Source organism: Trichosporon asahii (genome assembly GCF_000293215.1).
Source record: "Trichosporon asahii var. asahii CBS 2479 unplaced genomic scaffold scaffold00002, whole genome shotgun sequence".
Lineage (NCBI taxonomy): Eukaryota > Fungi > Basidiomycota > Tremellomycetes > Trichosporonales > Trichosporonaceae > Trichosporon > Trichosporon asahii.
The window spans coordinates 260,606-273,349 of NW_014040922.1; the positions used below are offsets into that span (position 1 = coordinate 260,606).

Below are 12,744 nucleotides of genomic sequence, written 5' to 3' on the forward strand. Positions count from 1 at the left end.
TGGAGGAGAAGTACAAAAGTGTTACTATTATTGGTTGAAGATCGGCCCGTGGGGCTCAATGCGGTAACCGCACATTTTTGTTTTGACGGCGCGGCATGAGGCTGCGGCGTTCATGTTCTGTCACTTCGGTCGCTCCTCTACGCTCTTTGCCTATGCATGCCTCTTCCCTAGAGCTTTGAGTACCCCAGATTTGGACAGAATCGCACGATGAATTCACATCGAGTCGATGTGCCTAGAGCGGAGAGCGGAGTGACTACCGACCTCGGAGCCAGAGCCTGGCAACGGATCGGGTGACGCCGATCGTCGAGACGAGCGAGACGAGACGCCGATCAGGAGAACAGTCCAGTGCGCCGCACTCTTTCCATTGCTCACTACACCACCGTCGTCCACCATGCAGCGGCGGTCGTCCTCAGTCTCACCGACGCGCAGCATGGGCCGGCGACTATCGTCGTCGTCCTCGCGCCTGAAGCGTGTCGAATCTCCCGCCGACGCCTACTCCCCGCCGATACGTGCCGAGCGGCCGTCCAACCCACCCGAACCGCCATTGACGCTCCTGCACACCACGGTCTCCCGCGCCTCCCGCAGAGCCGAAGCCGCCGAGGAGGCCCCCGAGATCACGCGAGAGAAGAGCCGCACGTCCGTCCATGCGCCGAAGACGTACAATGTCTGGATCCCATTCTCGGGTATCATGCACGATATCCGCGCCAGGTTGCCGTGGTACTGGTCAGATTGGAAGGATGCCTGGAACTACCGTGTCATTCCGGCCACATGGGTAAGCTGAGGTCTTTAAAGCGCAGCTGACAGCAGTTCATCTTTTTCGCAAACGTGGGTACATCTGATCAGAACGAACACAGTTCGGCGGCATCGTGGTGCTCTGCATTTGCCCTCGGTCACTCTCCGAGCCCGGGAACCCGGGCAGAAGGGTCTCTCGGCTAGTCGCCAGTGACAGCCGCTGTACTTCCTTCTTGCGCCCGTCGCTGTTGCCTCAGAGGGGATCGCGGCGTCATCCTCAACACGGTGCATGCTAACGTCAGGTGCTGCCAGGCTTGGCGTTCTCGCTCGACCTTATCGTGAGCAACTGCTCTGGATACTGATAGCTAACAATCAGGAAGCGACTGGCCAGTATGGAGTCCAGGAAGTCCTACTTGCGTCTTTCATGGCTGCGTTCGTCGCCTCCGTTTTCGGCGGCCAGCCCCTTCTCATCTCGGGCGTGACTGGTAAGCTGGTGTTCTTCATCATAGCTTACACCCAGGCCCGATCACCGTTTTCAACAAGACGATCTTTGACATCTTCCGGGGCCGCGACAACTTCAACTACCTGCACTTCATGGGCTGGGTGTATCTGTGGGGAGCGATCTTGCACTGGATTGCAGCTGGCTTGAACATGGTCAAGCTGATCAAGTATTTCACGCGCATGTTCTGTGACACGCTCGGCTTCTGTGAGCTCTTCTGTCGAATGTCTAAGCTGACCGCAGACGTCGGCGCCGTTTACGTCCAGTACGGCATTCAGGTTGTCTCGAGACAGTTCCACCAGTCCTCCCCTGGCTCCGCGATCCTGGGCATTCTGTAAGCTGGTAGGATGGGAGCCGTTAGCTAACGACAGCCTAGCGATCATCACGCTTGTCCTGCCGCACTACTTTAATGCGCTTGCCAAGTCGGGCTACGTGAACAAGCACTTCCGCCGTTTCTGCGCCGACTACGGCATGCCGATCACCATTGTGGCCATCTCTGGTCTGGCATACTGGGGACGCTTTGATCCGTAGGTCACCGAAACTTGCCAACCTAACCACAGATTTGTCCTCGAGAAGAACATGACGCTGCCCACGACGGCACACTCCTTCCAGCCTGCCGGGGACCGCTCCTGGCTGGTGCGCTTCTGGCAGCTGCCGGGCAAGTACGTCGGCATCGCCTTCCCGTTCGGCATCGTGCTCTTCATCTTGTTCTACTTTGACGCCAATGTCTCCTCCCTCATCGCCCAGGACTCGGAGTATCCCCTCCGCAAGCCCGCCGCTTTCCACTGGGACACCTTCCTCCTCGGCATTACGACCTTTATCGCTGGTCTGCTTGGCGTGCCCGCGCCCAACGGCCTGATCCCTCAGGCGCCGCTGCACACCGCCTCACTCGTCGTTATGGGCTACGAGGATGGGGAGCACGCACCTTTGCAGCGCAGAGATTCGGGCGAGGACGTCGCCGCGCGAGACTTCTCGGACGCCGAGGAGGGGCGGGCTGCGCCGCTGAAGACAGTCAAGAGCCGCGCATCCAGTGTTGGCCTCACGAGGCGCGTTACGCAACTCAGCGACCGCGCGCAGGAAGCGCGCCGTCGCCGCGCCGCCGAAGCCGAGCGTCGGAAAGAGGAGCGCGAGATTCCCGTCGCCGTTGTCGAGCAGCGAGTCTCGAACCTAGCCCAGGGCTGTCTTTGTGAGTCTCACCCAGCTCCGTGAGCGGCACAGAAGCTGACAACAGGCCTCGTCCTTATGACGAAACCGTTCGAGCACGTCCTCGGCCTGATCCCGAAGGGCGTCATGGCCGGCCTGTTCTGGTACATGGGCACTGACGCTTTGCTGAATTCAGGCGTGACGGCCAAGATGCTCTACCTCGTGCGGGATCCTAGGGCGATCTCGCCGAGCGACCCGCTCAACCATGTCCGGAAGAGCCGCATCATTCTCTTCACGCTCATCCAGCTCATCGGCTTCGGAGCCACGTTCGCCATCACGCAGACTATCGCCGCGATCGGATTCCCAGTCGTCATCATCCTCATGGTTCCTGTGCGGTTCTTTATCGTACCCCATCTCGGGTTCACGAAGGAGGAACTTGAGATTCTGGACGGGCCAGTCGCGAGTCCCTTTGTGAGTTGTCGAGCTACGGGATGGTGATAGAAAGCTGACGCACAGACCATGGAGTCCGTGGGCAAGTAAGCAAAACCCTGGCTCCACTCTTAGAGGAGCCTGGTATCTGCAGCTTCTGACAAGCTGCATAATGTGTATCCTGTACGAATGGAAAAGTAATGCGATTGATAGATGGCTTGGACCAGGCAACACTGGGAATAGGTACAGCGGTATGTGGTTCCTGGCAGACGCCAGTCGTGCGTTGGCAGATCAAGGGTCGGCGCGGTATGACGAGCGCGGTCTGGTCCCCGTCGAGCTCTGTGCGGTGCGAAGCAGATCGCTCTCGGCTCTCCCTGAGGTGCGAAGCATGTCGCTATGGGTATTCCGAGCTCCGTAGCATACGCTCGACCAAAGAGCAGCAGCAGCATGCGCCTCGTCGGATCACGGCGGTGCGAGGCTGATGTGCGGTGGAGGTGCCACTTTACGTCATGGGCTATATGTCCGGCGCTGGGTGGTGGGCCAGGCAATAGGCGATGACGGAAGAATTCGGTGCCGTCCAGCCAGAGCCAGCCAGCGTACCAGCGTACAGCGGGTGGTCTCTGGTAGCTTGCCGGGCCAGTCACGAGTTAGACAGAGCGGCCAGTTCTCTCACCTTCTTCCTTCTCCCCAACTACCATCTCATCAATCACAATGTTCCGCCTCGCTGCCCGTGCCGCTAACGCTAACCGCGTCGCTGTAAGTTGGACCCGATGGGTGTGCCGTTGCTTTGGTCGACTTTGGAAGACTGCGCTGCATCGACTCTGGAAGCGGACGGGATGTCTGAAGGAAGGATCACGGATGGAGGTCCATGGCTGTCGCAATGCTGGGAGCGCAAGTGACAGCAAAACAGTAGCTGTAGCCGGCCGTCTCTGGCCGATCTTGGCGATTCCCGAGTGACGCTCGTGACACTCATGACGCTTGCGCAGCGCCGGCATCCGGCACGATCTTGGCTCGGCACGGCATCCACCCACCCACTCTCTTTGGTTTATTTGTGCTGACGCCATTCCCCTCTTTCTACGGTTGACATCTCGGTCATCATAATGGAAACCAACTACCAGTTCACCCGCGCCTACTCTGACGGCGTTGTCGGCGGCTCTGCCGGTGCCACTGCCCGCTCGAAGGGTTTCTCGTGAGTATCGACGAGGACAGAGGAGGCGGTGGGAGGTGACGTAGTGTGCCTTGCGTTCTGCAGTCGACACTCGCCATATTGTCTCGGTCGCCGCCAGATCGATCTGGGAGGGCGTCCGTCATGTTCTCTGGGCGTCCGTGGACGCCCCGTGACCGAGGAAGACGCCGAGAGAACATCTTGGGGCGTCTCAGCGGGCGTCTCCAGGCGCTTTGGACACTCCCTCCGCCGCCTCTCCCTACTCATCCGCTACAGCAGCTCAAACGAGATCCCGCTAACCCATCAGTGAGCGCGAGCAGGCCCAGGAGGGTCAGTACATCCGCGACCTCGAGAAGGAGAAGCTCCGCAAGCTCAAGGAGAAGGCCGACGCCGCCAACAAGGAGGTCGAGGCCCAGAAGCAGCGCATGGCTGACAACGGCGACAAGGACCACTAAATGCGTCGGCTCGATCTGAAGGTCTCATGAAGAGTGGATCTCGGAAGTGAATCAAAAATCGTGATGCATAGGTGTCAACAAAGTCTTTTTACGGAGCCACGGAGCGGAGAGCAGCGCGATGAGGGGAGGAGGGCGAAGAGGAGCAGGAGAGACAGAGACTGAGCGGGCAATTGCGCAGAATGCTGCGTGGTCTTACGGAGCGGAGCGTTTGGAGCACTAAGCAGAGTGCGGCAGGCTGAAGTACATGCATCAGTCAGGTGCAGAACGTGTCTGAATTAGAGTCAGCCAGTTGCAACCGTCGGAGCTCCGGCGGTGTAGAGCCAGGGGTGTGGGTCAGTGATCGGGCTCCAGGGCCCAGTGATGACGCGTGACGTCCAGACCTCCACCAGGTATCTCCATCACCCGACCAGCAATCACTGATCACCCTTCCTCATCTCCTCACTCATCCTCTCATCACATTACCCCTCCATCTCTCTTCCGATACACTGAGAGAACACATACGACATGGCCGGCCTGCCCCCAGGCCTCAGCGCGCAGTACTGGTCGCGCCTGTCCGTGTCTGGCCCGGGCGTTGAGGGGCTCGGCCTAAACGGCAGCGAGGCGTGGATCGGCGGCTGGGAGGGTGTGGGGTTATACGAGGGGTGAGTTTACGATTGAAAGAGCAACTGCAGCGGAAGCGATGGATATGCCTCCCCGGCTGCAGCTCTCGCTCCTTCTGTGAGCGCCCACAACGCTCTTGTCGCCCGCTACAGTGCTCCAAGCAGAGCCGGACGAGTCTCAGCGAAGAACGACCTTCCGGCGTCCTCCAGCTGTTACGACGATGAAAGCTGACAACAGCAACTCGAAAGTCGGCACCTATCAATCCCTCACCTTCCATCTGACGACGCACCGGCTACTCCTCGTGCCGTCCGCCGATTCGCCCAATGCCTCGCCGCTTCAAGCGCCGCTATCCTCTGTCCGACAGACCGAGTTCTACACCGGATTCATGCGCTCCTCGCCCAAGATCACACTGTACCTTGGCCGAGGACCAGTTGCGAAGTCGGCATCTGCGATTCCAGAGCTGGAGCCGGAGACAGGGAGGGAATCGCCAGCAGAAGTGGGTAGCTGGACGTGCGGCGTGTGCGGATTCGCAAACCCGCTACCTGCTGGCGTAACCCTCGGGCTGGAGAGCAAATGTGCTCTGTGCGGAGTAGGCTGGAGTGTGGGGCGAACTCTCACGCCATCGGGCTCGAAGGCTGGTAGTGAAGCTGCGAGTCGGACCGGGACGCCGGCTCCGAGCTCCATCGCGCCCACACCTGCGAGGGCAGGAACACCAGCGTCATCAGCGGGAACAGGGACACCAGCAGCAGCACCGAAAGAGGAGAAGGGGAAGCAAGTCGCCTGTCCGGCGTGTACATTCCTGAACCACCCGAGTATGTCGCAATGCGAGATCTGCGGGACGCCGCTTCGAAAACGGACAACGTCAACGACCAACGGGGCAGCCGAAGGAGGAGACTCGATGGAGAAGCACGATGTCGTCCGGTTGTCGTTCCGGAAAGGCGGCGCTGCGGACGCGTACAAGCGCCTCAAGGGTGTTCTGGGGGATAAAGCGTGGGAACGCGCCCCGCTGTCAACAGTGACGAAAGACGGCGACAAGTCCGGCGCTGGAATTGGTACGTCGCCGCGCAGCTGGGAGACACGCCGAGCAAAAGCTGATATTCAGACGCGATCATGCGCAACATCACACTCTCAGCGCGACAGGCTGACGGGCATGTTCAGTCTGCCTTCCGCGACCTCGAGGTCATGATGGTGCGCGCAGGCGAGATGGTCCAACTTGCGCAATCCCTCGAAGCGAAGCTCGCCGCGGCAGGGCACGGAACAGAAGAAGAGGAGACGCTCGTCCGCTCCTCGCTCGTCAAGATGGGACTGCCCGCGCCGGCACTCACGAGCGACATGGTCAAGGACGAGCGGGCGTACCTCGATGGTCTGGCCAAGGAGCTCGGCGCGCTGCTGACCGGAGGCGGAGCGAAGGGCAAGGCTGGCCTGATGCTTGAGCCAGGGCACGGTGTGCTCGCGCTTGACACGGTGTGGGGAGTCTGGATGCGTGTCCGTGGCCTGGCCCTCCTACCTCCCTCAACTCTGACGCTGCTATTGGATCTGCTGCCGCACCACACCCGCCCGACGATACGCAAGATGCAGCTCCCCTCCGGGCTGCTGGTGCTGTATGCGCCAAATTACGATCCGGAGGCGTGGCGACGGCGCCTCATCCATCGACTGCGTGAGGAGCCCCCATCTCCATCTCCCGAAGAAATAGAGGCCGTGGAGGAAGTAGAGATGATCAAGGGCCTGAGTCCGCTCGAGATCTGCGCGGTGGAAGGAGTTCCCTTGGGCTTGGGCGAGGAGTTGACAGAACTCGCGGCAAGAAAGGGGGGCATCGTGAGGGACGATCAGGCGAGGGGCGGACGGTGGTATGCCGATCTCATATCCGAGTGGCCACTGGGCCAGATAACGTGAGCCATGGTTGTACGAGTACATATTAGATGTCACTTTTTTGCATTGATTCTCATGCTGATGCGTTCTATTACGTACAAGGTTGCACTTCTGCTCTATAACTACTCCTCTTCTGTCCTTCATGCGCCCCGTGATTCCTCCGCGCAGAGAGAGCCAAGAGTGATTCACGCCCTTCGGGCTCGGAAAGCTCGCTCGACTCACGCCCAGGTCTCCTTAACCTCGACGCCGATGTTGGCCAGCTCGTCCAGCACGCCACTCCACACGTCCTTGGAGTACGGCCCCTGCACGCCGCGCGCGTCGACCTTGCCGTCTGCAACCCGGAGGGCGGCAAACGCGAGTGTGCACCCGACTGTCGTCGCCATCGAGCTCGCCTTCTCATTACCCGTGCAGAGCAAGCTCGCGCTCACGGTCTGCTCGGGGGTGCCCTCCGGCGCGCCCTCAGGCACGACGCGGAAGCCATGGTACAGGAGACACGTGTCGTGCTCGCCTGGCTTGTAGGCCAGCTTGTTCGAGAGCAAGGAGGCGAAGTAGTCGATAGGCGCCTGGGCGCGGGGGAGGGCGGGCGCATTCGAGGTGGCTTCGGGGAGGAGGGAGAAGTACTTGAGCGCATCCAGCGCCGAGTCCGCGTCCTTGCCCAGCAGGGAGCGGATGGCGGGCACCAGGTCTTTCTCGGCGACCTTCTCGCCTGTCGCCTTGCTCATGGACGCGGCGAGGAGGGCAGGCCAGCTCTCGACAGGCGCGCTGAGGGCGTCCTGCGAAATCAGCCCCAGGCGGCGGAACGCGTCCATGAGCTTCGAGAAGCCCTGGTACCTCAGCGTTCCGCGGTACAGGTCCTTCAGGCCGTCGACGGGTCCGAGGCCGTACTTGGCCGCATATGGCATTGAGTCGCGGTTCGCGAGACCCTCGAGCTTGAGGCCCTTCCAGAGATCCACGTTCGGGAAGTGTTTCGCCAGCAGCTGGTCGCCCGGGACCGTGTGCTCGATGCCGTCCAGCTTGTAGTGGGCGTCGTTCTGGGAGGCGGTCAGGACCGCGCGGGGCGACCAGGAGAACTTGTACGCCAGCGGGACGTTGGAGGCTGATGGCTCGGGGAGTCCGCCACACCACGAGATGAAGGAGGTGACGCGCTTGCCCTCGCGCTGGACACGCTCCATGATTCGCATCGCCGCCCTGCACGTTAACTCAGAACTGGGTGAGTAGCTTACATGGAGTCGATTCCCGGGTCGAGACCACACTCGCCGAGAAGGAGGACGTCGCGCGCCTCAGCACTGGGGGTTAGCTTGCGTCTCCGACAGGTAGCTTACTCTTTAGCGAGTGCCTTCATCTCGGGCGAGACGTAGGAGGCAGTGACGAGGTGCTTGCCGTGCGCAATGCAGTGCTTCGCGACCTGCGGGTGCATCGGCGCCGGGAGGAGCGAGACGACGACATCAGCAGCGGAGACGGCCTCGCTGAGTGCCCGCTCGTCGCTGACGTCGAGCATAGCCGTCGTCACATTCTCCCTGTCGCGCGCGAGCGCCTTGGCCTCGGCCACGTTGTTGCTCGCTGCATGTCAGCTCAGAACAACTGTGACCAGCTTACCAATGACGAGGCTGACGTCAGGGCGGGCGAGGAAGACATCGACCGCCGGACCCGCCACAAGGCCAGACCCAAGGAGGAGCACGCGCTTTTTCTGGCATCCACCGCCGGGGGCCGCTTTCTTCCAGCTGCGTACGTTCTTCTCGAGCCAGTCATGGGGTTTCTGAAGCTCGCCGTCTTCGACAATCATGGCGCGCGCGAGCGTCTTGTCGATCTCGTCGCCCATGCGCCCCTTGCCGTCGTAGTGCTGCAGCGAGCGCTCGACGTAGGGGTACAGGTGCTTGGAGAAGTGGGCAGAGGCGTCGGCCGCTGTTAGGTCAGCTGACGAACGCAGTAGTCCCAGCTGGAGCTAAGACGAAGACTTACGCAGCTCAGTGGGCAGAATGTCGGTCGAACCGATCAGCATACCGCCTGGACCGTCGAAGTACGGCTCGTCGATGGTCGTCGACTTGTTCATGAACTCGAGCGCGCCCTGCTGTCAGCTTGGCTCCTAAACTTCCAGCTCACCTCAATGTCGCAGCTGACGTCCTGCAGTCCAATGAGCTTCTGGGCACCACCGTGAGACTTGATGAAGGCATCGGTCTGCGCGTTGGTCATGATACGGGGGTAGCCCGCGGACCAGCCCGCGCCGTGGATCAGAGTCGTTATGTAAGGAGCGATCTGGAGTTAGCTTAAGACGCCGTAGTAAAGCTAGCTGAGTACGACAAACCTTCTCGTCGAAAGTGCTCTTGTAAAGCTCCGGCTTGGCGTAGTACTCAGAACGGTCGTAGCCGCCACCTTCCTTGCGCTCGAAGTACGCAGACGGCGGGATCTGACACGCGTAGATCTGTTGTCAGCTGAAGTCATCCTCTGTTAGCTTACGGTGGATGTGTTAGGAAGATTGGGCAGGTCCTTTGCCTCGACCCACTCAACGCCGAGGGCGTCGAGCATGTCCTTCGCGCCCGTCGAGACGTTGCCGGCTCTGCCTGTTAGCTATCGAGTGCAGACGGGAAGCTTACCCAGTCAGGCCGATCACGACAGGTCCCTCCTTGTCGAGTGGCTTGCCAGCCTTGGCCGCCTCGCCGGTCGCCTTCAGCGCCGCCTTGTACTCCTTCATCGAGCCAAAGGTGTAAGGGCGGGGAAGGTGGAGGAGGGGGTGGGCGATACCGCGCTTCAGGAGTGCGAGACCAGTCAGGCTCAGTCCTTCACCGGCACCGACGGCTGCTTGTCAGCTGAAGGCTCTATGTGAAGCTTACCTCCGGCATACCATCCGAACGCGGCTACGCGCTTCAGCTTTCCATCCTTCGTTGGCGCGGTCAGAAGTTCGTGGTCGATGAGAGTCTGTCCCTTCGTGGGAGGGAGGAAGGTCGCAAGAAGACCAGTGTTGTACGGCTGGTTACACGTCAGTCATGATCGGAGGGCGCAAGGCGGAAGCTTACCTGCCCCTTGTGGGTGTGCGAAAACATCATCCAGGTGCGCTTCTTGTCATCGCGCGCAATCAGCTCCTCCACATCCTGCACCCGCGGCTCCTTGATGCCGAGCACAACGTCGACTGCGTTGCTCAGCTTCGGCACAATCTTAGCGCCGGCCTGTTGTCAGAAAAGTCTAGCGGTAAGGGACATACAGCCTCGTACTGCTCGTCGGTGAAACAGCGCCGCTCGCAGCTCTCCACCTCAACTGTGTTGTCCTTGTCCTTCACCAAGCTCTTAATCGCATCTGGCGTCAAGGGAGCACGGCGCTCCCAGACCCGGCGGGGGTCCTCGCGACGCATGCCCAAGGTTGCCAGCGCCGCTGCGCTGCTCGACAGTCCCCGGTAGCCGGAGTGGAGCTGGACTACTCGTGATGTTGGTCGTGACAGCGATTTGATCATTGTGTTCGTGGTCGTGGAGTGAGTGGAGAGAAAGAAACAGAAGGTTCATGACAACACCGATCTAAAGAACGCTCGGCACGCCGAGAGGGAGCGCGAGGGAGGCTGAGGCTGGCCCCAGCATCCCGCCCGGCATCACGGATACGCACCCAGTCTGCTGACAAGAATGTTGACTTTTGTGTTCCGTTCTTGCGCATTATGGACGCGTCCAGCACAGTCGCCACCTAGAGGGGACAGGATCCGACCGGATTTCTACCCCGGCCCTTATGATGTCATGTTTCCTAATGCTTCATTAGGACAGACTATAGTCGCCACTCCTACGGTATTAGGGATGCCACGTGCACGATTACAGGAGATGCCCGATACGAGGCAGGGCGAGATAGGTGGTGCGCCGGAATTGTTAACCCGGACTTGTGTACTGGAGGCTGTAACCCGTGGAGTTTGTGCCCCACTCAGCCTGATACATGAGGCGCTGTAAGCGCTGCAGACGCACAGCTGTGGAACAAGCTCAAACGTGTGCAGGTGACATACTGTGCCGAACGCTGTCGTTCGGACAGAGCGCCGATGACATGCCCGGGGCCCAATGGATGAAAGTGGGTCAATTCCGGAAGAGCATTACGATATATGATAGTCTGCATGGTGGCCTCCGATGAAGGAAGGCTAGTTGCCGAAACCAGAGATAAGAAGTCCAAGTGTTACGGTCAGATGTGTACTTGAGCTTCTTACATGGAACTCGGCCCGGAAGAGAGAGTGCAGAAGGTCGCTGTCGCAAGTTGGCCTTTGTCTGTTAGGCTGGTGGCGACAATCGGCTGACCACATCTGGTGGCTAGAAGCTGGCGCCTTTGCTACCGGAACTGCACCCATTGTGCTCTACATCCTGCTGCAGACCTGTCATCGTCGGGCGAGTTGTGCGGCAATCGTTCGAGGTGATTCGTCCCCGATTCAACACTGCTGTGAGTGGCAGACATGAGGGCCCGGAGGGCCAGGTAAATACGATTCGAGTCTCGCCAAGTCGTGTCACGCAACGTCAGGTTTCCAGTAAGTACGAGTGCTCAGTCAGCTGGAGAAACCGCCTTGCCAGTGCATCTCCCTCACCATCCCAGCGACAGTCGCTCATCGTCTCCGTTATCGTCCACGGTAGCCGGAGCAGTCCTTATACAATTGAGCGATGCATGCGTCTCGGTTCTCCATGGGATCTCCTATCGTCGTACAGCCCGACGTCTTTTTAGTGGGTGCGCGCCTTGGCGCCGTCGACGTACATGTTGCGCGTCGCGGCGGGGAGGCGGGCGGTGATGCCGTCGAGGTCCTTAGTCAGGAGGACCTGGCAGCCTAGCCGCGAGCTGGTGGTCAGCTATGTATCCCCAGAACCCTAACAGCTTCGTATCTAACTCTGTCCCAATGTCCGCCTAAAGCTCGAGTCGAGCTTGGAAGTGGGTAGGAGAAAGTAGATAGCCGTGTAGAGCGGGGCCAAGTAGAGAAGAGCAGGGAAGGCAGGAATGCCGAGCAGCGCTGCTTCCAGTTTCGCCGTCACCCATGAGTGTACTCACGTGTCCTCGAGACCGAAAGCCAGGTCGAGCATGTCGTTCTCCTCATCGTCGGCCTCAGGAAGCTTGTCGAAGCTCTCCGGGTCTAAGATGACATGGCATGTTGAGCACGCGCACGATCTCTCACAGGCGCCTGATGTCAGCTCATGCCCAGAACTCGCTTAGCAGTAAGATCCGAAACGTACCCTCCAGATCAACATCGTACTCGTGCGCAAGGGAAAGCAGGTCGTCGCCCTCGTTACCCTCGATCGTCTTGATCGGGTTACCCTTCGAGTCGACAAAGTGCACCTTGATTCTGCCCATTAGCTCGGAAATCGACAACGATCAGCTGAGGAACACCTACCCCGTTCCGGGCTCCGGGCGCTTAATCTCACCGTGTCGTGCCGCTGTTGTCAGTTAGGCCTTGCGCGAGAACAACTAACGAGAAGAGACGGAGAAGGGACGGAGGGGAAGAGCGGCGGGGCGCGCGACGGAGGGTCCAGCACGCGCGGCGGGGCGGATGAGCGAGCCAGTGCGCACGGCCTGGCGGAGAAGTGATGGTCGGAGCATGTTTGCAAGGTAAGAGCGGAAAGGAAGGAAGTGATGAGGAAAGGAGAGAGGCGGACCGAGATATTTTGCGATCGCCGAAGTCTGTACGGCGTGCGGCAAGCAAGCGTCAGGAATTGGAATTAGCGAGTCACCTCGTGCGGAGACCCGGCCCTCTCCGCCGCCGAACCCCTGGCTCGGGAAATGCGCCCTCTGACATTGCACGCTGTTTGATTGGTAGCATTCGGAGGACTGGCTGTGCACACCGGGACGTGCATGCATACTGCCATCGTTGAGACTTCGAGCAATGCATAGCGAATCTGCTATGGGAATTGCAGAAGAGA

General features: G+C 60.0%; 5 protein-coding genes across 5 annotated transcripts; 3 read left to right on the forward strand and 2 right to left on the reverse strand.

Moving 5' to 3' along the window:
- Positions 1–430: 430 nt before the first annotated feature.
- Positions 431–2,872, forward strand: A1Q1_07449 (anion transporter; the record flags this gene model as incomplete). The annotated part of the gene is made up of 5 exons (XM_014328775.1): positions 431–772; positions 1,109–1,217; positions 1,373–1,565; positions 1,792–2,417; positions 2,463–2,872. The coding sequence occupies 5 exons, from the start codon at positions 431–433 to the stop codon at positions 2,870–2,872; spliced, it is 1,680 nt and encodes a 559-aa protein (XP_014184250.1).
- Positions 2,873–3,903: 1,031 nt separating this feature from the next.
- A1Q1_07450 (uncharacterized protein) lies at positions 3,904–4,423 on the forward strand (the record flags this gene model as incomplete). Its single annotated transcript, XM_014328776.1, has 2 exons — positions 3,904–3,992; positions 4,276–4,423. 2 exons carry the CDS (start codon positions 3,904–3,906, stop codon positions 4,421–4,423), a joined length of 237 nt encoding a protein of 78 aa, XP_014184251.1.
- Positions 4,424–5,243: 820 nt separating this feature from the next.
- Positions 5,244–6,916, forward strand: A1Q1_07451 (uncharacterized protein; the record flags this gene model as incomplete). The annotated part of the gene is made up of 2 exons (XM_014328777.1): positions 5,244–6,075; positions 6,126–6,916. The coding sequence occupies 2 exons, from the start codon at positions 5,244–5,246 to the stop codon at positions 6,914–6,916; spliced, it is 1,623 nt and encodes a 540-aa protein (XP_014184252.1).
- A 194-nt stretch (positions 6,917–7,110) lies between these two features.
- Positions 7,111–10,334, reverse strand: A1Q1_07452 (uncharacterized protein; the record flags this gene model as incomplete). The annotated part of the gene is made up of 11 exons (XM_014328778.1): positions 7,111–8,080; positions 8,215–8,452; positions 8,540–8,794; positions 8,852–8,933; positions 8,993–9,145; positions 9,195–9,296; positions 9,347–9,457; positions 9,501–9,667; positions 9,721–9,856; positions 9,904–10,029; positions 10,089–10,334. The coding sequence occupies 11 exons, from the start codon at positions 10,332–10,334 to the stop codon at positions 7,111–7,113; spliced, it is 2,586 nt and encodes an 861-aa protein (XP_014184253.1).
- Positions 10,335–11,874: 1,540 nt separating this feature from the next.
- On the reverse strand, positions 11,875–12,424 carry A1Q1_07453 (uncharacterized protein; the record flags this gene model as incomplete). Its single annotated transcript, XM_014328779.1, has 4 exons — positions 11,875–11,960; positions 12,061–12,163; positions 12,219–12,238; positions 12,298–12,424. 4 exons carry the CDS (start codon positions 12,422–12,424, stop codon positions 11,875–11,877), a joined length of 336 nt encoding a protein of 111 aa, XP_014184254.1.
- Positions 12,425–12,744: the final 320 nt, after the last annotated feature.